Source organism: Labrus bergylta, chromosome 22 (assembly GCF_963930695.1).
Source record: "Labrus bergylta chromosome 22, fLabBer1.1, whole genome shotgun sequence".
In the NCBI taxonomy this organism is placed as follows: Eukaryota; Metazoa; Chordata; class Actinopteri; order Labriformes; family Labridae; genus Labrus; species Labrus bergylta.
The window spans coordinates 16,296,863-16,322,444 of NC_089216.1; the positions used below are offsets into that span (position 1 = coordinate 16,296,863).

Sequence of the window (25,582 nt, forward strand, 5' to 3'; positions counted from 1 at the left end):
GCAGGAAGGATTTCTCCTTTGTATTCCTCTAGTTCCTGTTGTCCACACTTCCTTACTGCTGAGGTGCAGGTCGGAGCAGGTCGTGCCTGAATGAGGACGGTGGTGGTTTAGGACGACACAGTCCGATGGTGGTGGCTGGGCGTTGGGCGATGGTTGGAACGACACAGTCCCTGCATGTCTTTATGTGATCATGAAGCGTGCTTAGTTTACAAGACCGGCGGAGTCGAGAGAAAAAAAAATGGACAAGCGTGCAGAATGCAAGAAAAAATAAATTTCTGGTGCACACAGGAAAGTTTCCATTTGTGCTTTACAGAATGCAGTTTGAGGCATGGACGGATTGAGTTGTGAAATGTACACGCTCAGATGGGGCCCTGAAGGCAGCATGTGGTTCCTGAAGACACACTTCACAGTCACATATCAGGTCACACATTAGCAGGGCGCTCAGCTAATCAGGGGAATCAGGCCACGATATTTCTGGAACTGATTTCAAGTTTGATTTCGTTGTTGCAAAGACACTCTTGTATCTTAAGCAAATGAATTAAAACAGTTTTTGAAAAAGAAAACACTTCATGACAGAGATCTTGTATCATCTGAACACAGTGTCAGCTCCAAAATGTCAAAGCAGAGTGATCTGGTTCACCTTGCACACCTTGCTGTAAATCTCCAATAATCCACATTTAGCTCTTGATCTGCTCTAATCCTGAATCGAGGGAGTGGAGTAGTAAACTAACCTCTGACTGCTTCCTGTCAGGTGCGTGTGCATGGTTACTATCATTAGATCACCTTACACATAATGCTGTCTGAGTATGTGCTGTTAAAATAAGACGTTATCGCTCTCATTCAGCTGTAATCACACCTGCACACCTGTGAATATCTGCCGTTAAAGCTGTTTCTACAGAAACTCAACTGTCTGTTTTTATTTTTACAGTCTATGGTTTCTATCAGGATCAGCACTCAGCAGCGTCACCATGAAGTCAGCTTCTTCTACCAGCAGCACAGATTCTGAAACCTGGATTCTCCTGGACCTCTGCTGCCCTCTAGTGGCAGGACATGCTCATAAACATTCACCCCAGCCAGCTTTGTTTTTAATTCCTGCATGGTTTTTTTTAATCACCCTGCTCTGTTAGAACGATTAAATAAATTACTCATAATGAGTCTATAGTGTGGAAAGCGGTTTCTTCAGCATGCTGTAAATAGTCTGTCTCGACACCTATACCCTGTGGCAGTGGCTACAAGCAATACGTATAACAACATAGTGATTAGGAGTAATATAAAGCCAGAGTCAGACTCTTTCTACGTGCTCACATATTTGGCCAATAATTCAGATTCTGAGTGAAAAGGCTGAATTTCTACAAATGCACATCTCTGACTTTATATTTATTATACTGTGCTGAACAGGATGAGGGCGCTGTTCTACCACTTGAGATCAAACTGAACCTACAAATCAGTGACATGCTCACACATGTTTGGCTTTTTAGGTTACAGGGAAAGACATCAGAGTAAAGCAGAAATCATTATGATCTTTATCATTACCAGCCCCTGATGTGTCTCCTGCATGATGACGACGATGATGATGATGTCACCACAGTGTCAGCAGAATCCTTGGAAACTTGAAGGCAAGGCGAGACTATTTCTACAACATCTTTCAGCTTTTCAGGCAATTCAAAGAGCTTCACACGAGTCATCAAAAGAATCATGACAAAGGGAGAGAGAAATATTAGAAGAAGACATCTAAATGAATTCAAACAAACCGTGAACAATCACAGAGGAGATCACATTTGAAAATATGAAACATGTTTGAGATCCGGACATCTCTGGTAACCCACGATGTGTCCTGCATGGAGACATCTGTTTCTTTTTTGATCCTGTTGTGTGTTTGCTGTTTAGCAATATGTTTGTTTTCTTTTAAAAGACAATACAGAGATGAATGCACTCTGTGTTTAACACAAAGAGTCAGCTAATAAGACGTAATATGACCCCCTCAGCGATTCCAACCACAGTCACACATTTAAGGCCTATAGTCCAAACGTAGGCGGAGCCTCTTTTAAACTGAGGTCATGTCCACATGAAAACACAGAACCCCACTGTTACCGCTGTCATGAACACAAGTGAACAGGGGACGATAACCATAACTACTGCACAAAGCTGTTTTGGCCAATCAGAAGCATAGACAAAACATTACTGGTCCCAGTAGGCTATCAAGGAGAAAACCAGTTAGCTGATATTCAACAACGTCTCAACATTGGAAAGCGTTTTCTCTGCGTTTTGGACTTTTGCACAACTGTGTATGTAAGCACGACAAGAGTCCAGGTAGCAACGTTTACACCAGCACTAGTTTGGTTACTTCCGCCATCGCACAAATCTCATGTAAACTAAAGTGAAAGCACACTGACGTTAAAAACAGAAGAGAAACTGATGCACAGTGTGACGTTACAAGCCCCTGACTCAGTTTTCGCAGCCCCGGTTCAAATCCAACCTGTGCTCATGTCATTCCCGACTCTCTCTCTCCCTGATCTCCATCTCTATCCACTGTCGTATTGCTCCATTAAAGGCACAAAAAGCCCAATAATAAAAAATGTATAAATAAAAAAAGTGCCTTTTCAGAGACCTCAAACGCAGTATATGTGTACAAAAGGCCAAAATGCACAGAAAAATACCTTTTCAAAAATATCCGTCTACGTGTGGACTAGTCCCTGGACAGTTTCCAAACTTCTACCAAAACCAGGAACCAAATGCATGCTGGGAAGCAAGATTTACACAGCTTTTTCATCCCTCACACTTCTCAGGTGGCCTCGTATGACTCAGACTCATTAAAAACACAGAGGATTCACAGTTTCGAAGACAGAGATTTATATTGTAACACGTAACATGCAGCGGGACATACTCCCTCACATGGAGCCGGTCGGAGCTGCAGACGCCATGTGGAGTTCATGAAAAGAGACGATCCAATCTCCCTCTGTGTGGAGGGAGAGGCCTGCAGAGGAGGTCCGAGTGGAGCCTCAGGAGGCTGCAGGAGAGGCAACTTTTACTGCTGCACTAAAACTCTGCTCACACACACTGTCGTTATATAACTGATAGAGTCTGACACGTAGGTTGTTTTTATTCATGATTTCTCCTTCCTGTGAAGTTTGGGTTCCACACCCAAGAACCTCAGAATTGTTTTTTCATTCACACCCATTCACACACCGATGGCCATTAGTATTAGCTAATCCTATTCATAGCAGTGGGAGCAACTTGGGGACTTGCCCAAGGACACATCGGACATGTGGTTCAAGGAGCCGGGGATCAAACCCCCATCCTCCTTGTTGAGAGACGACCGAGTCTACAACTTATCCACAGCTGCCATATGGGTATCCAGTAGGGTGACCATAGTGGAGACCTGGCGAGACACACTTATTCCTAGACATACTCGCACACCTGCCACACTCCACGGGGAATTAAATGGAAAGATGATCCTGCAGGCTGAAGCCATGACATCATGAAAACTTGTCCAGATTTTTCTCCAAACTTCCATTGCCTCCGATTTCCCCTCACACAGCCGGCATGTGACAGGTGGAGCGCTTTAGAGCCTCACAGCTGAAATATATCCGATCCTTTTCCCCCATAACTGCCAGAAAAGAAGAAGAAGAAGAAGAAGAAGAAGAAGAAGAAGAAGAAGAAGAAGAAGAAGAAGAAGAAGAAGAAGAAGAAGAAGAAGAAGAAGAAGAAGAAGAAGAAGAAGAAGGAGGAGGAGGAGGAGGAGGTTTATGGGGGACTACTGCCAGTACAGTGAGAACAGCTGAGGGGTCTGGCAGGAACTATTCATTTTTCCTGATCCTACTTGACCTCCTCGCACTTACTGTACAGTACAAGTCCTCCTCCTGATTTTAATACCACTTCATATATAGTCGTCTTCAGAATTCAAACTTGTTTTCTCCATAATGTGACAAGACCCAGAGTTTAGACCACCTCTGTTTAGGTACAGATCACTCACGGGACCTGACCCAGAGTTAAACCCAGGTGAAGTGGAGGTGAAGGTCCAGCTGTGGAGCATCAACTCCAACCGGGTCTGACACACAGGCCTCCACCTCCTCCTGCCGGGTGACACACTGAGGAGGGAGGGAGGGAGGACTTTCTTATACTCACCTCTTTTGCCTCTGTGGATCTGGCCAAAAAGCTTTCACAACATTTGACGCTAAAAGACTTATTAGAGACTCTTTGTTTGGATATTAACTGGTTTAACTGGCGATTGTTATTGTGATAAAAATGATATAGTCATAGTTCTGATATACAAATTGTTCACCCTGGATCAGATGAAGTGAGGGAGGAGGACTGTTCAAGTCCGTGCAAACAAATAATGAGACATAATGAGACATGAGTTCATCATTAATGTCTCAGGTATCCAACACCTCGTTTAGATCACATCATCATTACATCAAAGTCACAAAGAAAAACAGCAAGTTAAGAAATCTCATACACAATACCATCCAGTCAGCAGGGGCTGTGTGAGCTCATGTTCCTGCCCTCATGCTCGTAGTATAAACTTTAATCAAAGCAGGATGTGAGTGTGTGTGTGTGTTTGAACAAAGACGAGGAGACGAGCTGAGCGTTACATCAGCAGACGATTAGTGAAGAAACTATGTTCTCTCCTCACTCAGTGTGGGAAAGTCTGCTGGATTCTGTCTTTACTGGCTTAGATGTGAAGATTAACGTGGATTTTTTTGTTCACTTATTAGTGAATAAGACCACTTGATGGTGAATATGAAAACTTTGTGCAGCTTTGCATCTTTAAATGGCAAATAAATCACTGCCCATGGAGTAATTTCCATTTAAGTGCGTTTCCACCCCTTACCTGTTAAAATGCATCATTTGCCAAGTTAGTGCGGTTCTTTTGTGCTGCTGTGAAAGCTGTCAAACCCGGGTTTGGACCAAACAGTTCTACCCGGACCGCTTGGGAAAAGGTGGGTCTATGTCCGCTTTTTTTTCACACTCTGGTGCAGTTTGTTTGTAGTAAGAACATGAACTGACCTCAATCTCACCCAACTGCAGGAAGAAACCACCCTGGACCCTCTCTAGTCATCGTTGCTGAACACGTTTTCAAGACCACATGTAGACATTATGGATCTTCAGAGAAAATTTTAGTGGAGGAGCAGGAGGATTAACGTACACCCTCTCCTGAACTGTCTTGATAAGCGCCTTCAGCGACTCCTGAACATCTACATATTATTTTAGAGCTGCAGCTGCACCTCATTTTACAGTGATAAATGCAAAGGATATGAAAACTGCCCACATCAGTCCGTGTAGTCATCTGTCTATTTTGAAATTGAAAAGCAACTTTGGAGCAGCCACAGCCACTCAGGAGTCGACTAGTCTTTGGTTACTTCAGGAAGAAATGCCGACCAATCAGAGAGCTTTTTCCTCGTGCATCACACATTTTGGTCCTCTTGTAAAATGTACCTGTGTGAACACAGACCAAACTTGAGGTAATTATGCAGCAATGGAACAAATGGATCCATAATTCAGGAGTGAAAACACCCAAAGACTCCTGCATATACATGCCGGCCAAGATTTTGGTATCCGAAGTGTTCTGCTTCTGGTTTCAGTTTTTAATCTGAGCTGTTTCATGTTTCAGTTAGCATTAGCTTTACGCAGAAATACAATCTGTCGTATGTTTCATTATCTTGAGCAGCTACTCACAGACAACCTAAGCACCACTTTACATAATTCATGAAATCCTTTTAATCGTAGCGTAGTCAACAAACTGACAGTCTGTGAGGGCCTCTGCTTTTTAAAGATTGAATTATAGACATATCGTGTTTTAGTGTTTAAGATTTATGTTAAACAAAAGCTTTGTGATGTAAATATTTGCCGTTAAAATTGGGAGAATTCAATCATCACCACAGGTGTTGGAAAAATGGCCTCAAGCTGTTTGCATTTCGTTGAGGGTGATATATTAATGTTCTTAAGTGTTAAATAACCCGACCCTGTTTGGTACTTGATTTAAAAGTGTCGACAGATGACGTGGCTGCAGGTTGTTGCTTAAATGTAGCACAGATTCTCCTGCAGCAGTCGATGGAATCTGATTGAGATTAGAGAATTTAAGAAGGCTTTCAGGAGGAAGAGTGGCCAAGGGAAGACTCGTTTTTGGACGTGGAGGTCATGGTAAGTGTGCCTGCCAGTTTAAAACTGCTGAGAGATGGACGACTCTGTAAGTGGGAGATCAGGGCCTTCCTCAAAACACAGCTGGAGCACCAACAAACCCCCACAGGTCTGGACTTGAGCAAAACCTGCAGAGGACCTCCGCCCAGCAAAGCAGGGAGCGAGGGCAGAGAATCACAGGATGACAAATCGTGAAAAAAAGCATCGCAAGATTAATGAAAGGGATGAAAGAAAAGGAAACAGACGAGGAGACGAGAAGATGAACACATGGCGACAAGAATAATGAGAGGGAGGGGAAGAAATATGAAGATATTAAGGGAGTGGTCCCGAGGAAGCAGAAATGTAATAACGTGGATAAAGTGCTGGACCTCTGCTGAAGGCCAGGAGAAGTTCCAGTTGTGCATGGGTGAAATTGCTCATTTCAGGAAATCCCCATGTCTGCAGAGAGAATCCATGCCAAGAGAGGCCGTCCATCAAACTAATGCACCGCTCTGTCTTCTCTCACACACTTAAAATCTACTCGCAAGGCTTCAATAAATGTCAGAGTCACTCAAACTCATGTCAGTGGATCTGTAATTATACGAGAATAGAGTGGATATTTCCCTGCAGGGGCCGACGTGTTCTCTTCGAGCTCTTCTTGTTCATACAGGAAAAAAGGATGTAGCATCTTTTTTTTTGCGTTTGAGTTTTTAGGCCACTTCCTCTTACGTCACTGTCAAACATGACTTGCGCTTGTACAACGCACTCTGCAAAAAATCCCGACTACGTCTTCGGTTTGGAATGTCCCCATTTCTGCCAAGAAGCCGGAGAGCTCAGCCCCGCGGAGTGAGAGCATGCTTTGCAAGCGTTAAATGTGTTTTGGCAGTTTGGGTGGTGTTCACAAGATATCTCACGGATTATGTATTAATTCAGATTCTTTTGGACAACAGCTGCTTGATATGCGTCGTGTTTTTCCTCACTCGGCAGTGGGAAAGACACTCCAGAGCCTGAGAACGGCTTAGTCATGGTGTTTGACATGTAGGTCCTGGCAGCGCGGTGGTCGGCTCTTTCCACTTGGCCGCACATGATTTGGATAATTTGCGCCTTCATCATGCGAGAACTTAAACTATATGTTTCACTCGTTGAAAGAAAAGCCACACAATTCAGCAAAATCCACCCGACCGCGCTTTGATGTTAGCTCTGCCATCCATCAGGTTTATTTTTTCATATCAGTGCCAATGAGCTCTAATGGGCATGTGAGGCAGCAGGACGAGGGAGCTTGATGTATCGCCCTGCAGCTCAGCTACACAGAGAGAAAAAAACACTTGTGGTTTATCCCATAAGAGAGATGCTAATGCCCATCACTGAAAGCCAATGTGAATTCCCAGAGAATCCAGGGTTTAACTGTTCCTATATGTCGCCCGTGGGAGAGGAAATTCAGCATGACGTAACGAAACAAGAGTCTAATCTTCCATAACTCTGTGCTGTAATATATGGAGGGCATCCCCTATGTTTTATGGTCAGGAGGGAAGCAGAGCTTAAAGGCAGGTAAAGTCCTGTTCCCATGGGTGCAATCTCTCCTGTGGGCACAAATCAAAGTGAAGGAGCTGAGGAAAACCGCCACGATTAACCCCAATACAGCTCACCTGCTTCAGATTTACAGAGGTTAAAGACCGAAAGAGTCGTCTTCAAGTCAGCATGAGCTGTTAACACAAATGCTGCGGTGAGAGTTGAGTCAGTGCCTGAACAGTCTGAGGTCATAACTTGGCTCTGAGTAAGGCATAGAGGCTGGGGGGGGGGGGGGGGGGGGGGGAGTGTGGATTGGAGGGACGTGCAGAGCAGCCTGGAACTTTTTCCAGGGGAAAGCCCCTCTCTCTGGAGCTCCTGATGTTTCATTTGTATGAAACGATTTCAAGCTCTCCTTCGGCGCTTGGACTGTGTTTGAAAGCTGCTTTGTTAGATCGTTAAAAAGACAAATAGACAAGCCTGGGGGAGCATGCGAGAACTAGACGCCAACTTACACAAGGTTTCCTAAGACAGATGAAAGATGACCAATTATTGACATGCAGACAGGGGCGGATCCAGACCTTTTTGACTGGGGTGACCCAACTGGGGCGCGGAGTTATGCAGGGATGGCGTAAAGTATATGTGCACGCGATTAATTGCTGAATATCAAAAGTAAATCGCAATTATTTTTATTTTTTATCTCATGCATCCCTTCACTGGCTCCCATTATGCTTCGTAATTGTTTTTATGATTTTGCTGTTTGTTTTTAAATCCATGAATGGCCTGGCTCCCCTAGTCATAACCGACCTCCTTAGCCCTTAGACCTCATCTAAGCCCTTTAAGACCAGTCCCGCCTCTTCCAAGTCAGATTGCAAAACTAATGGTGCATTCATGTGGTGTCGGACACATCGGAAAAACGAGTTTCCGAGTTGTAAACATATTCACATATGGCACATCAACTTTTTGATCAAATGTCACTTTAAATAGTAACATTTCACAGATCTTATTTGTAGCATCAGCGCTGTTTCGTGCTGTTGTTACAACATTCTGACGAACTGAAATCAGTGACGATGAAATGCCATCACACAAACAAGTGTTTGATAATATTGTCCACCAGATTTATTGCAGATCTGCTCTGCTGCATGTGCTACGTAGCAGGGAGAATGGTAAACTATTAAATCTTCCCAGCTTTGAAAAAACATTTAAAGACAATATTACTAAATCAACCCAAGCCCAATAGTGTCCTGCTTGATATTTTTTATTTAAAATTAGTATTAATATGGGCATATATTGGAAGAACCCATATTTAGTGATGCACATATATCTGTAAACGCCTTATATCGACCTTTGATATCAGCAAACCACCAATCAGTCAAGCTCTGTTAAGAACAGAACAGAACATGCTCCATTTTTAACAAGATATAAATCTTTCAGGAACGTGTTTTTAGAAGTCATTAAGTGTCATTAAAATCGCTAATTGGTCAATAAATTACACCAAGCCATCAACTTGGGAAAATGTATAAATGGTTCGAGTTAATCAACAATAATTCAAGCTTGGAAGTTTGTGGAATGTTTACACGGCTGCCAAGCAACATGTGAGAAATGTATTTTTACAGATTGTAAGTTATGTGTCCTCCATGCAAATTGTTCCACGTCTCTGTTTTTCTTAATCCTGACGTCCTGTGCTGTACACTGACTGAGGAGGAAGGCATTTTTTAACAAGTGCAAGAAAAGCAATTAGGTCTTTATCACCGGTCAGATCCCACTTTACTGTATTTTCCATGAATAAATGTGCCTCATGGCTGCGTGTTAGATTCTTAAATATAAAAACGTTCCAGCTACAAGAGGACTTTTTGTCATTATAATGAAAGAAATCTGGACGTGCAGGATAAAAATACAAACCAGACCGAGTTTAAAAGATTGCAAGAGACAAAAAGCTTTATGTCTGGGTTTTTTTTATTCAGTTAGTTTGTCTTACATTCATGTTGGCCTGGTTCCAGACCAGACATCATCTAAGAGAGGGAACAAAATCTGTTATTCTAAAAGGTTCAGACAGTCTGTGCTTCTAAAACCAACATACATCAACGCACACATCACATAAATCCTACATCTGTTTGCATGATATACTGCATATCGCTGCAATCATCAACACATTAGAACTATGTCTCACTTTATTTCTCTGTCACCAAGACTTATGGCAACTGTCGAGGAAGATTTATTTCTATACACTAAGAGAGACGTGAATCTACAGGAACGTTACAAAAAGGTGACAACAGTTCAAGCATGCAACACGATCTAGAAAAATAAACGTTCTTTGAATGCCCCCGAGCAGTAACGTGAGGTTTCAGTTGTGTCTGGGCATGACAGTAGTGTGTGAGCGAGTTATGTCATAATGTTCTGACGGCTAGAGCCCGACTGATAAAGGTGTTTAAAAGATGTACGCTGATGTTTTATGGTCATGAGGAAAAAAAATCACAGATTACAGATATAAAAGTTGATTTAAAGGGGGGCCAAATTATTGATATGACAATTTCACATTATCGATATGTGGTCATCCAATGGCTGCCTGGTTCCAATATTGATATTTTAAAATATATATATCAGCTGGACGAAGGAGAAGATGACAGCTAGAGGATGAAGCATGATAAGAGGGTGAAATGACACAGAATTGCAGTGAATTAATACATTAAAGGCAGGGTTGGTTATTTCCTCCAGATACACTTTTGGTTGAAATTATCTTTAGGTCCTGACAGAAATTAATAACTCATGTTTTCTGAAATAGGAACAAAGAAAATATGTCATCTGTAGCATGTTGTAAGCCTCTAAAAACTTCAACCAATGTCTGCCACGAGGTACCAATCTGATGAACCGATCAGACGCCTCCCTGTCTCCCTGCTCGTTCCTTACCCCATGCGTGCACTAGCCCACACTCAAGGCATGAGCTGAGGTCCACTTCTGGAGCAATGGCGCTTGTGCATGTAAGTGAGGGGCGTGGCTTTTGAGGGAGCACAGAGGGGAGGGGGCGGTTGCAGATGCAGCAGAGGGAATGCTACTTTCAAAATCATGCTAGTTTTCAAAAATTACCAACCCTGCCTTTAATCCTGCGTTCAACCTTTTTTATGGGAATTTCATATTCTTCTGTGAGTCAGATATTGTGATTTATCATTTTGTTGTCTTATCATATCATGTATTCCTATCATGAGTAACCCTGAATAACTCTAAACAGACCGCAACCTACAGGATAATCTGACAAGTGAAACTTTGGAGAAAAAACATCAGGATTTTGTTTAGTTTTGTCAGAAGTCACATCAGAGCTGGACAGCACACTTTCTGAATTAGCTCTAAATTGTTGCGAAAATCCACAATTTGAACTAATTTGACTATACAAGGGACTGTGTGGGCTGTCCAGCTCTGATGGGCCCTCTGACAAAACTAAACAAAATCCTGATGTTTTTTGATGTCTCTAAAGTTTAGCTTGTCAGATTTTCCTGTAGGGTAAGGTCTGTTAAGAGTGATCCGATCTGCTCGGAAGAACAGCGTGGCTGCCCTGAAAATATTGAACATGTTTAATATTTATGATTCGATCTCTTGTTGTGTGGGGGGAACCCCGAGGACAGCAGGGCCCGCACTCTGTGAACTGAGAAGCAAGACTTAAGCACTGAAGAAGGAAGCACTTTGGCCACAGCAAATCAACTTTTACTCGCCTCCAGCTCTTGCTCTAACATGTAGAGTATGTTTACACCATCTCACAGCTTCATCCATACTTTTTTCTTTCTATGTGAATTATGGCAGACTCTTTCTCCCCATCGTCGGCCATGTTTATTTACTCTAAATTCACATTTAATTGGATTTTGAGTTTTGAGAGTCAGGACTCCGGCTGTTGGTGAATTAATCTGTTAAGTGTGTGCTGTTTTGGTCTTTAAATCTATCAGGATCTGTCTTCAAGTGTGGGCTCTCTCACATCTGTTCGAATTCTCAAATCTTTTAGAGTATGCCAGGCTTAAGCGAAACATTTTTACTGAGGCAGATATCAGGAAACATGAAGGCCAACAACCATGTATCTTATAGGCCACTATCGGCAGAAAATATCGGCCTACAGATATATCAGTCGGGCTCTACTTGAGGCATCTAAAAAAGGTCCACCTGCACTGTTGCTAATACAGTATAAACTGCAGTTAAGGTCAAACTACTGGAGTTGGAGAGTCTGAAGAGGACAATCCTAAAACAGGAAGTGTCCATCCCTGAGAAAAAGACAGCTGTCTTTCACAGTCTTTCAAACATCTGGTAGGTTATTCTTATACCTTCCTTTTCAACTTTCTGTTCATCGATTTATTTTTCCACCTTCTTTTTCCAAGATGGTTATTAAACAAGTAATTGTATCTCTCATCCACCTCCTGCTCCTCCTTCGAGTCTTTGTACCATGGTCCCCAAACGCCTCCATTGTACTGAGGGTTGGACCGCAGGTCTTTAGATGGGTAGCGTACGGGCACTGCAGTCTTGTTGTATTGCGCTAGCCGCAATAGCATCTTTTTCACTATGTGAGGGTAACGCTGAGACAAGTCCACCCTTTCATAAGGGTCAGCCGTGATGTTGAAGAGCCAGACGGATTTACCACGGTCCCAGCGAACACGTTCATTATGCCAGCGATTGGTTAACCGCTGGTTGGAGAAAGTCTGAGGTGGCACCCAGTCACTGTAACCAGGGACACCCGTGAGGAGCTTCCAATGACCGACCCGGATCGCAGCCTGAACGGCAGTGTTCCATATCCCGTACCCGGCTTTCCATGAACCGTTCTTGGCTTTGATGTAGATTGGATCAATGTTGTGGAGAATGTCGTGACGAGGAGATGGCCGTCCTTCACTGATGGCCTCCCAGACATCATACCCATCCAGATTTAGATCTTCATCTAGAGTCCCCTCGCCCAGCGTCACCAATGTGGGGAACCAGTCAGTGATGTGTACCAAAGATCGACACTTTGTCCCTTTGTTCACCAAGAGTGGACTGTGAACAAAGCCCACCGCCCTAATCCCTCCTTCCCAGTAAGTGGCTTTACTTCCCCTCAGGGGCCAGTTACTTCCACCTGATAATGGCTGGCCCCCATTATCTGAGGAGTACACTATGACTGTGTTGTCATAGTATCCATAGCGTTTTAACGCTAACGTGAGGTTGTGGATGGCTTCGTCCAAGCAGGACACCATGGCAGCATATTTACGTCGATGCAGGTTTGGAATACCCTTGTAGCGCTCGAGGTAGCGTGCAGGAACCTGCAGTGGAGAATGCACCGCCTGATAGGCTAAGTAGAGAAACAAAGGCTGTCTGCGAGGGTTGTGATTGGCTAAGATGTTGATGGCCTTTCGAGTAAACATCACAGTTGAGTACATGCCACGGTCCTGCTCCCAAGCTGCCTCTTCCCCTTCATACAAGTCATACCCACACATACCAGGCCCTTCACATTTATAGTGACTGTAGTAGTCCCCGCTTCCTAGTAGGGAGCCAAAAAAGGTGTCGAAGCCGCGCTGGGTGGGCATGCAGCCACGTTTGTAGAAACCCAAGTGCCACTTGCCAACCATGTGGGTGGAGTATCCCGCTTGCTTGAGCTTCAGGGGCAGGGTGACATTTTCCAGGGGGAGGCAGTTGGGCTGGGTAGCTCGGATGATGGAGTGCTGAAGGCCTGTGTGGATCTGATACCTATAAAACAAAAACAGAACACATCCAGTCAGAGATGGGGAGACAAATCGGAAGAAATACTAACCTTTGATGGAAGCTGGGCTTTCTGTGGTAAATACTTGAGGAATTCTGATTGTTTCAAGTATACCGCTTATACTACTCTGTTTTTTTGCAGATTTCTTTGACCTTTTGTCTGTACTGTAAAGGACAGATGAAGAGAAACAGAAAATTGGGGGAACAAACAAGGGGAAGATGAAACTCAGCACACAACAATTGTATGGAAATAGAGGGCAGCTTAGCTCAGGCTGATTGGCTGCCCTGGCCCTCTATGATACCATGATGACTGTAAGCGAATACTAGAATACCAGATGTTGCCATCAACATCCTCCTCTACTGCTGTCCACTGTGAATGACCCTGCATCTGACCAAAAAGAGCCTTCAATTTTTCCAATGCTGGGTTGGTAAAGGGCCTAAGTGCCAAAACCAGTGATGGACAATGACAATGCCACCAAGCCATTCAAGCTGATGGTATGACACTGTAACTTTCTACCTCTAAATGACGCTGAAACGCTAAAACTCTTTCTCTTCATCTTGATGCAAACAATCAAGTTGTGCAATAACCTAAAAAACTAGTCCAGATGGGATCATGTGCCCTGCTGGCCCTGGACACTAATAAAATAATCCAAATACTGAAAGGCTGCCAATATAAAAACTGAGGACTAGATCTTTTCCACCTTAAAGGACTCCTCACACTGATCATTCGAAAACAGTAAGTTGTTTCAGTGACAGACAGAAGTATTTATAATGCACACTGATAAATCTGTCTGCACTCATAATTATATCGTACCAACACTAAAGCAAACACTTTGAGCGGACAGAAGAGTTCTTATAGGCCTTTTAGAAAGCGTGTGTTAATCTAACATCTACCAGAGCAGGGACAGGAGGTGGGATAGGGGTAAGGGTTTATGTGGTTACTCGTGGTGGGGGAGAAGGTCGGGAGCAAACACAGAAGACCTGTCACTCAAGACCTGACAGGAAACAGAGTTGTGACCTGGAGCCAGTGATGCTTAACACAGCACTATTGATAATTGAAGGACGGACACTGTGTGTTTCAGACATTTGATATCATTTTTTTTTTTAAATGCCTTTTGATAAAACCGTAAACTTAAGTTGCTTTAGGCGGTAACAGAGGGTTAAAAGTACCCAGAAGTTAGCGTGACGACACCTTTATTACCACTTAGAAATAAATGACTACAGCACTGTATCTGCAGGCATTTAACAGATTTGTTGATGAATCACAATGCTAAATAAATGTTCTCCACCCAAGTGTTTCAAAACTCTCCCTTTCCCAAACCACCACATCATCAATAACTCAACACTTGGACATTTTTCAAGAAAGCTGGTGATCATTATGTTCACAGAATGATGTAAAAGCTTACTTGATGAGCCACACAAAGGCAGAACAATATTTGCTGTTACCTTCGAGTAGCCTATAAGTTCAACATGACAACTAAATTGCTACTCAATAGAGTGTGTCAAACTTTCTATGTTCTTTTGTATTTTGTCCTGATTTAAATAATGACTCTTTGTCAACTGAGTAACAGACATCCAAGAGTTTGTGTGCAAAGGAGAAGATGACTGCAGGAGACGTACTGCGCTACCTCCTGCCGTCCTATTGACCGCTGAGTCTCCAAGGTTTCTTCATCTTCATCAGATTTATTTTTTTGCAATAAGGTGCAGTACAGTTGAAGGCTTGTCTTCATACAATTGTTTTACTTCAGTGGTAATTGTTCCAATTTAATCAGCCTGTTTAAAATTTGGTTTCATGTTTTTGGAACAAAATGATCCCTTCATAAACAATTTTTACAACTAGAGACTATGTTGGCTACTGTTGATACGACAAATACTCACTGGGGGCTCGTCAGGCTGCTGCCAGAGTTAGCTTATGTCTAATAACAGAAGTGTATCAAGGCATTACGGCTTACTTTAACTTTTCTCTGAAAAATTTGGATCAGGCCAATTGGGATTATGAAGGTCTTCAACCAGTTTTTTGGATCTATTTCCAAGCATGTGAAAAATATGTTGGACCTGTGACGAACTTCTCTGATATCTTTTTCAAAGGATAGCTTGTACTGAGTGGGCTATATACTGCAGCTTTAAATGAAATCGATTAAAACAGATCTGTGGGATTAGAGGTCTGATTTTCAAACAGCCAAGCCAACTTTATGATCATTGAGATTGTGACTGGCTGTGTTGTTGGCCCACAGAGAGGAAACCCAGCTGGGACTTTGGATGAATCTCTTAGAAGCTCTGACTTCATTTCTGTCTGATTGCTTTGAGTGAAAGCAACACACCCGGGAGACGGGGAACTGGTGCCGCCAGATGCCTCTTCCCCAGTCTCCTCTCTTTTTGACCCTCCCCTGCTCCCTCCTGAGGTTAGCGGTGTGCCGTCGAGCTGTCACCAGGGACAGGGAGGAAAAATTAGAGTCTGGTTTAAGTTTCAACAGAGCAGGACTCAGCTGGAGGAGATCCAGGAGGTGGTCAGGGCGAGCAAAAACTCCTTTACCCCTTGGGAATGTGAGTCCTATAAGGGTTACACCACCGAATGGCGGGTGCAGCGTTCCAAACAAAGCAATAAAGACAAAGATTTACAACTCCAAACCTCCTGAACAGAAACAATACAGAGAACAGTACACATACTCCCATTAAATCACAGACTGCAACTTCAAATCCCCATCCTAACTACCAGGCCTGTAGCAAAGCTGGACAGACCATCAGCTTGTATTTCTGCAGGTTTATGGATGCTTCTGTTTCAGCTTGGTGAGGTTTACTTAACCTTTGAGTGATGGAGGGAGAAATCCAATGTTCACTTTCCCACACACATAAGAGATATTTTAAGAAATGACGGCTGCTCGAACACACACTTTGGGCTTGGTTGCACACAGTTTCTATGAGCAAGCCAAGTGTGATTTGGTGAAGAGGGAATTGGAAATTAGAGGAACAATGGACTGGCTAGTTTTTTGCCAAGATAACATGGCTCTATTAGGTAATTTAGGTTCTTGACTTTAGATTGGTTGTTGTTCTTCTACCGTTTTCGAGCATCACAACAACACTTTACCTTTCATAGAAATATTTACATAGTTTGGACATATCGCCTAATATTTGGAAAAAACACATGTAAACTGTAAAAGAAATAGTCATAACCTTGATGGTAATGGTTTCATCCCTCCAGCCTGCGCACTACAGACTACAGTTTCCTTACATAAGAGTATGTATTATTTTTTCATTATTAATGTGCATACTTGTGAATCTTTCGCTGAATTTCACTGGTGAACCGCGTTTTTGGAATTCCATTATTTGGGATTATAAAAGTTTTTGATAGGTTTTAATTTTTGTACTGTCTAAAGATGAGACTACTTTACTTGCTGTGTGCTTTTATTTTGAAATAAAGTAAGGAGCTTCTGGTAGAGTGAAGGTTAGGACAGGAAGTTAAGCCCAGAAACAGGAAGTGGTTAGAGGTCCCAAACTGACGTCAAACAGCTAAAAGGAACGGTAACGTAGGTCAATGTGTGATGTCATCAGGTGGATATAACCTTGGACTCATCAGCTGAGCTGTCTGAGAGTTTGTTAAAGAGAAATGAGACATTCAAAGATGCAGCAGTGTCCTTCTTTTACATCACTGAGACTACAGGGAGACACTGAGGACGACTATCTACGGTGAGCCTAAAGGGACAAAATAGCATGAGGTGCAATTTCTGACCTTAATAACACCCCGATTAACAATTTAAGTTCTTAAGATAATTTAAACACTAATAAGCAGACTGTACAGATAAAAGCTATATGATGATAGCGGTAGCTTTATAGCAGCAAATCTATGCAATGACTGTGTGTTTCTGCATGAAACCAGGACCGCTGTATAACCAGACCTTTGTTTTTTTATTCAAGAGGCAGTTTGCGAGTTGGCAAAGACATTCTGTATGAAGCCGTTTGTTTTCTGTGTGTCCTGCGCTGCGCTTTACTCAAACAAACTGCCATCTGGGTTTGATGTCACTAAAAACGCAGTTAGGAGGTTGTAATGTTTACAACTTGGCAACAAGGATTCCCACAGATTTCAATCCCGGTTCCCAGGACCTTTAAAATGCTTAACTCATCAGGGTAACGATACGGCTCAATTTGAAATTTGATACCTCTATTCACTGAGGTCAGGTCCATGAATTCAGCATGAGACCACAGCGGCCGGGGTCTTGGTCTCATAAGGCGATGAGAAGAATTTCTTGTCACTCCGAGGTCTACGCAGGGGGAACTCTGAAACCCAACCATGCAACATGCACTCTGTGGGATAGAGGGGGCATTGTGGGTCCGTCATTAGGCGATGACAGTCAAATGAATTGAACCAAGAAGAGATGGGAATGAAGGCAACATGTGTTTGTGGATAAGAAAGCACCATTAACACCAAAAAAACAACCTATCATGACATTGAAAGGTGTTCCTTTGGTGTTGAAGACAGAATGAAATGCGTTTGCTTCAAAATCCAAAAAATACAGAAAAAATGTGTTGGAGGTTGAGTACATTTTAAATGTTGCGCTACTTAGTCTTTCCGCACTTTCCATTAAGGCCTAGTGATAATTTGTTCTTTGTTTAATTTGTGTTCATAAACTTCATTTTTCGTTGAATAAATGAACTCTGTAGTTTCTTCAGACTTCTATCACCATAAGAAAAATGATCACCTGAATATCTTTTGCCATAAAGCCTTCATACACTTTCCCCCACTACATCACATGAGGATTGCAGCCTTGCTACGAGCACATAAATGTCTATAAATTGAGTTCTGGACGTACACGCTCCATTATCTTCAATCTCCTTTTGTGTTCTTTCCGTTTACACAAGGATCATTTTCCCACATCTGGCTTTCCCTTCATTTATTTTTATTTGTCAAACCGTTTTGAATTGATGCCAAGGCAGCACAGAGAAAAAGATCTTGTAGAAGTTGAAGTGAACAGAATGGATGATTTGAGCCAGAAAGTGGAAAGACGGGAGAATAATGGAGACCACATACTGTACATGTTCAAGTTTATCAAGACATTCATGTGTGCAGGTTTAAGATTCCAACCCCTGAAGAGCCCCTTCTTCTGCAGCTCCTACAGGTCTGCTGGTGTTCACATACCGAGAGGTTACAGCCGTGTAATGAGAATGTCATGCTAAGTGCAGCCTGTGATCCCTCCACAAATCAGTCAAACCTGCCTGAGGATGTGACGGAGAACGGCACAAGGTGGAGCGCAAAGACTTCCAAAGTATCCCTGTGTAGTTTCTCTTCGACGTGCGAAGGGTTCACAAGAGGACCAGGCCAGGACTTTACAGGTTTTTTGGGGCACCTGAAGGACAGTTCTGGGTCTTTAGTATTTACGAGGCCTTGAAATAATGACAGCAGTAACTACTGCCCTCTGGAGATCTTCCCTCCTACCCTGCAGTCCCTCCACATGTCCAACGTGACTGATTTATTGGATCTTTTAAAGTAACCAGAGCATGAAAAGGCAGCAGCAGCAGCAGCAGCTAGGGCTGTCAGCATGCTCAATTCTTTTTGTTAGCATGTGTGTGGAAATAAGATCATCTCCATTATTTTGATGATCAATACTGTCAAATAATCCAGAAACTTAAGAACAACACAGACGTTCAGAGAGAGAAGCATGTGTCCATTCACATGATAGGTCTTAAGATCTCGACGTTTCTCAAGTGGTTTTGTAAAAGATACTTTAATGCCCCTTACAAACAGACAGAGCAGAGGACGAGACACTGTTTAAATTGCACAAATACAATGGCAATGTTTTGGTAACGTAACATTGCCATTGTATTTGTGCAATTTGGACAGTGGGCAGGAGTTTGCTTGCAATTTTTGGTCACTAAAATTGAGTGATGGAGTACTGAGGAACTCTTTGACATTATTATCTAAGTAGCGGTTCACTATTTGGGCACCCGTGCATGTGCAGTTTAAAAAAAAAAATAGCTAACAAAGTTCCACTCAGTTAGCGTTTAATGAGGTTTGCTTTACCACATATACTTGAATAATAATGAACGGCATACAGAGGTGCAACTTCTCCTGACACGGCTTCAGATTTATTCAACATACCAAGTGTGCACAGCGAGCCGGATCACAGCAACAACAACTGCTTTACGGCAGCTATGGGAACTCTCTTTGGGACACATTACAAAAAAAAACATCCCTATTAAAAACAATACATTTCCCAATATTGGGAGCCTTGAACTTGTATTGTTGTTGCCGTGGAATCCAAACAGGTATCGATATGGTGTCATATTGACAATTCAAAATCTGGTATGGTGACAACCCTAGTAGACGCCCAGGGGCCAAAAACTCAGAGGTCAAACATATCTGAAACCTTTATCCTACATGGATCAATCCACCTATTAGCAGCGAAATACTCCCAGCATTCCTTATCTTGTGTTGCCAAAGAGTCCTGCTGCATACCTTGAGTAGAAGTCAGAGTTCTGTTCTCAAACGCTGCTGTAATCACGCTATCTCTTTGGGTTTATTGACACAACCGCTGAGCCACAAGGCCAACAAATCACACACACCATTAAATTTAAATCACTGCTCAAGTCCCGCAAGACAAGTGCACTGGCCGCTGCTGCAGCCACTAAGGTTCTGGAGGGTTCCCCGAGTAAACCTGCTGCTCCAGACCGGGGCCTTGTCTTGTATTCCCTGTCCACGTCCTCCCCACATATGGTTCAAATAAGCAGCCTTGACTCTGCAGCTCTGCATTTAATCAAAGTCAGATCCGGGAGTAGTTCGTCTTGCTTAGCACATCCACTCGGCAGGCTCTTCATTTGCTTTCTCCGACTATCTACGTTCACTCCTTCTTCCAATCTCTTTTTTCCAGGAAATGACTTCTTTGTCAACAAACCCAAACAGAACTTCTCCAGAAACCTTCCTAATGGAGAGGGGCGAGGGGTAAAGAAGGAGGTGAAAGATAACTGAAACAACAAGGAGCGGGTGACTGAGAGGCTAAGACGGGTTTGAGATAAGTGTGGACAGATGGAAAGCGTGAATAAGTAGGAGACGGAGTGAAAAAAAAAAAAGCTGCTTCGAGCAAATAAGCGACCCCACTCTCCGTGTGGTTTTGACCAGATTTGAATCCTGTGGGCTTTAATATAAGAGCGCTGTGTTCAAGGATGACAGAGGAGCTTGTTTGGAATAAAGAAGCCATCTTTGTTTGAGGTCCGCTCCCACAATGCATTCTTCTTTTTTTGGTTTGTTGAAGTAACAGATCATTCAGCGATATAGGAGACTTATTTGCTTAACAAGAATGAATGCAACTTTACTCAACAGAAGTGTCCGCAGTGACTAGCTTGTTAGTTTGCCTATTTTGGTGCCATTTTTCTGAGTATATGGAAATGATTCTTATCCACAGAATCTGTCTAACCTGAGCTAAAAGGTAGTGTGAGTCAATTAGTCAAAGAACTGATCACAGATTTAAAACTGCGTGCACAAAAAACTGTGCACGGCTTCTCATCTTATCTTATTTTGCTAAATAAACAGAACATATTGATCCAAAAGAGAACTGAATTTTAAAGCATGGACATACGTTCTAGTTTCTAATTCTGGAGATATTCTCATGTTCCTCGTAGTGTGCAAAGGCTTTTATTTAGTGTTTCCACACGCTTTTACGATTACTTGGTCTGGCTCTATATTGTGATTCTTCTTCTGTACTTCTTCTAGTGGCATGGCTCTGAATAAAGGTGCAAACTTCATTCACAGTCAAGGTGATTTAAAACAAACGTCTGTGATCAGAGACATTTCAGCTGCTTCTTGGGGTGTTCCTTTTGCAGACTGGATATGATTATATCGGTCGATATTATCAGCTGGCAGATAAATCGATCCGGCTCTAATTGACTCTTGTATGAATCCCTAAACAGACATGTGCATGTTAGTACAGATGACAGTCTGGTCATGGGATGTCAAATTCCATTTTCAGGTCCTAAGTTGTGACGTGTCTTTAAACAATGAGCAAACAGCGTCTTCCTCTGGTTTCTCAGAGCCCTAATCGTTTTCAAAGGAGACAGAAGCCTTAGAACCCTGTTGCAAAAAAGAACAAAGCCTTTTTACTCTATAACTATAATTTTCCATTAGGATTTTGTTTAACGAGATTAAGGAAAGAACAATCTCTTGTGGCGGCCTGCTGTTTTTAAAAGCCTGCAACACCTGCAGAAAGCAGAAGAAACTGCATGAGGTTGACAAAATGAAAATGAAATGAAGACCATGTGTATCGTCTCTGCAATGTAAAATGAAACCAGCTCCAATTTGCTCACTACTTTAAGTCTTTGTCTTCAGGTGTGTAGCCGACCACGAGTCAAGAGAAGAAGTCAAAAAGGTTAGAAATTCAGTTTCTGATAAAAAGAGCTGACAAAAGGAATGTGCCAGGGAAAAGTCCACATGCTGGATTTGTCTGGACAGGTACGCTGACATGGCTCTTAAGATCTGAAACATTCATCTCTGACACCTCAGACGGGTCTTCACTTAATTACAACGGAACCAAAACAGGGAGTAAGGTTTAGAAAATACTGGCTCATAGTTCACTCTGTCATATTGAAGTTTCTAATAACACATCTGACATTTTGGTCCGTGTGACCTTTGCACCTCGCCTCAGCAGGTCCAGCTCTCTGATCAGTGCCGATCAGCAGGAGGACGAAGAAAGTTTCAGGGCAAAACAACCCTGAAGTTGAAAGAAATGTCCGACTCTAAGCCTCTAATCTCATCAGAGCAGCTTAAAGAAAAAAACAGAGGTTTTTTTTTCTGATGCTGAGAGTTTCCCAGGAGACGGACGGCGTGTAGATGTGTGTCCCGAGCTTGTGTTCCTGGAAGTGCTTGAAAGTGCTTTTTGCTGCGGTTCCAACAGCAGCTGCTCACGACTGCTTCTGTAACGATGACGGCACAGTTTTATCTTCACGCTCTTAATCTGATTAACCATTTCAATCCACGTTAAAGGTTTCATCTGAGACATTTTACATGGACGACAATGACTTAAAACAAAGTCGCTTTCTATGACCCGCTGATTACAGGCGGTAGGATTTGCAGAAGTTTGAGGTCAACATTTCCAGGAAAAATAAAAAATAAAAATCACACGGAGCATCCATCCCTGAACTCTGCACGGTCTGCGAGAGTAGGCTTAATTAAAAGGTTTGTGTGGTCAAAGAAAGAAAGAAAAGCAAGATGAGGAAGAGAAGGATGAAAGACATTTTTAAATCCATAGAAGAAGAATTTAATGTAGCAATCAGATGAAGACAAACAGTCACAGCCGTCGGCGTGGAAGCTCTTAGCATCTTTCTGAAAAGTTGAACGATTTTTGACTAGAAGCGCTCTGAGCAGGCGAACTAAAAAGCCGGAGCGCTCACAAAAAGGATGCTGGGCGCTGCGTCTTTTCTCCAGTAGGTCGCCTGCTGCTGTGAGCGCTCTCTCTTCATTGGGAGCAATACAAAAAGAAGCTGGCACTCTGATAAGAAACGCCAGGTCAGGTGGACACAGCCCCGTACTTCTGACTGATTTCTGCTTCTACATGTCTGTGCAAGAAGAAACTATCTCTAACTTAGTTCTGAGTGGAGATCATCCAGCTGACACACACAGCTGATGATGTTCAAACACAAGCACACACACTCCTCAACGATGTTCATTCAAGGATCCATACTTAAATCTACACCTACATTTCAGCGAGCATGTGCGCTAACTTTTCAGCTCCAGTCAGAGCAGAGGAACAAAGAGGTGGTCGCACTTTTCTCATTATCTTCTCGGACTCCTGCCAAGAAAACTGTTGTGCCCAGCAGGCCTCCTCCTTTTAGCTGAGGAGGGGACCAGATGGAGGAGGAGGAGGAGGGGGGGGGGGCGGGGGGGGACCCGGCAGAGCTTCTTGTACAAAAAGGGGAAACTGCTGATGTGAAACATACTGTTAGCAAACTACAAAGCCAGACCACGACTGACCCCCTGTGAGACTGTATCTCGCCCTCTAATATCTCTTCACAGATGCCTGCTGCCCCCTCATTTGGAAACAGCTGGAGCCCCCCTGTCAGGGAGAACTGAGACAGCTCTGCCTCATAATCATGTTCTTTATTTATGGATAAATAGTCACCAAATGTGTGGCTGCAAACAGGAAGAATAATGTAGTCAGAGGCATTCAGTTACACTGTGGGCTGAAGGTTTTTAAGGTATTGAAATATGAAGTTTCTTATGCACGTTCTGCAGCTTTAAGAAGCAAAGTTTGTCTGTAGATTAAAGGAGGTTTAGTGGACATCAGACATTATGACATGTCTGTAAAGTTAAAGTCACACTAAATACTGGCCTGCCATGAATACCAGTGGAATGATGCCGGTGCTACCGAAGCGGCGTATGTCACGCCTTTAGATCTCAGCACTCCTGAAATTGTGACCAATATATTTCAACCCATCAGATTTATTTATTTAATAAAAAGTTGTGCAGTCTGAACCTCAAGACGGTTAAAAAAAATGTGACAGAAGAAAGAAACAGAACAAAACAAACTTGCAGCGTTGCAGTGTCTTTATAAACATGTTTTTTTTCAGGCACACATTTGAGACCTACTGAAAAAACTGGGCTTTGCGACCCATTTTCGGGTCCCGACCCACCAGTTGAGAAGCACTGGAATAACTGTTAAACATTTGGCAACATATTTTAATTCATTACTTAATTCTGATGCACACAATATCGCTGCCTCTGGGGATTCAAAGCGTTTCTGCTTGATTGAAAATGATCTTTAAAGGTGCACAACAGACGTATTGATGCCATTATAATGAATTTAAAACTGATAAAGTTTAGCTTTAAGGATGAGAGCTTGGGGACCCTTGCACTGTACCTGCCGGTCATGAGTTGGCTCCTGGACGGGCTGCAGAGCGGCTGCACGTAATAATTCTCCAGTTTCACTCCCTGCGCTGCGAGCCGGTCCAGAGTCGGGGTTTTGATCTCTGACCCGTGGTACCCGACATCCCGGAAGCCCTGATCATCCACCAGGATGAACACGATGTGCGGCTGAGTGCTCGTCTTCTCGAACTCGTTCGCCCGGTTCCGCTGCTCCGCGTTCCAGTTTTCCCACGACAACTGAACGCTCCACGTCTGGGAAATGATGAAGCTGAGGAACAAACTCAGCGGGACCCACAAAATGAACATGTTTCAGCCGGACTCGGAGCTCCAGGCGCGGTCACTGCTGCTGGGTGCGCCGGTGTGTGCGGGCCGGAGCGCGCTGCACATGTTCAGGGGGTGCAGAGGCGCTTGGAGATCGGGTTCGCATCGTGTTCAGTCCTCTTCTCCTCTGCAGGGTCTGCTGACAGGTTCACGGTTTGAGGAAAAAGTCAAATTCATCTCCTGAAGAGCTGCTTTGGAGACTTTAAAGACTCTCTGCGTCTTCTACACCTGCACAAGTTAAAAAAAAACAAAAAAAACCTAAATGTTTGTCTCAGCATTCACTCTGTCATCCTCCCGCTGTGAGGTTTTGGTCAAAAGACGCAGCGCAGAGTTTCCACAGCTGAAGCAAACAGTGAAGCAGCAGCAGCAGCCGGTGCACTGAGTTCACAGCAGCAGATGTCCTCCATCCTGTCAGACTCTCAGAGCTCACTGAAGACTCACAGCAAACACCGGATCGTGTCTGAGAGGAGGAGGAGGAGGAGGCAGCTCCATGTGTACGTCCTCCGCTCCGTGCAGCTCCCACAACTACACACAAGTGACGGTGCGTTCAAGTGCAACTCGGAAATATCCCCCTCGAAGGAAACCCTTCAAACAAACAGCATATGGCTTTCTGTGTTCATAATCAAAGCCACATTTATTCATTAAATACAAGTTTTGCTCAACAAAAATTAAGGCTATACTGCTTTTTTTTGTCGAGGCTTCATGTATTCCAAAAGTGACCTCATCCCTCATCACCTTACTGCAATGATACTTGCTGGAAATCTGCAAAATCATGAAAAAGTGTATTTATTAAAGCTACATTATATAGGGGTGATAAGCAGGGATGGGATGGGATGCGCAATTGGAAGTGTAGAGTGGGAACTTAATTAATGCTGGCTACACTGTGTTGAGCTGCTATGATGTCACACTATTACATAGCTGACTCAGCTATCTCCATCTGGCTTACACTCCGCTTACCAAATAAGGGTACAGTTGGCGGTGGAATTGCAAACAAGATCAGGGTTTACCAACCTGTACTGAACTGTACCGAACTGTACTGAACTGTACTGAACTGTACTGAACCAAACCGGACTGCTTGGTGGAAACGGCTTTTAA

At 43.2% G+C, this 25,582-nt stretch overlaps 1 protein-coding gene across 1 annotated transcript; it reads right to left on the reverse strand.

Moving 5' to 3' along the window:
- Positions 1 to 8,719: 8,719 nt before the first annotated feature.
- On the reverse strand, positions 8,720 to 25,193 carry arsj (arylsulfatase family, member J). The gene is made up of 2 exons (XM_020643585.3): positions 24,162 to 25,193; positions 8,720 to 13,311 (listed from the first exon to the last, which is right to left on the reverse strand). Exons 1-2 carry the CDS (start codon positions 24,470 to 24,472, stop codon positions 11,919 to 11,921), a joined length of 1,704 nt encoding a protein of 567 aa, XP_020499241.1. The 5' UTR covers positions 24,473 to 25,193; the 3' UTR covers positions 8,720 to 11,918.
- Positions 25,194 to 25,582: the final 389 nt, after the last annotated feature.

Excerpts from the sequence above, each read along its gene's own strand:
- arsj (XM_020643585.3), bottom strand. The coding sequence starts at position 24,472 with ATGTTCATTTTGTGGGTCCCGCTGAGTTTGTTCCTCAGCTTCATCATT. Across the intron at positions 13,312-24,161 it reads AGCCAACTCATGACCGGCAG|GTATCAGATCCACACAGGCC; the intron begins GTACAGTGCAAG and ends TTTGTTTTATAG.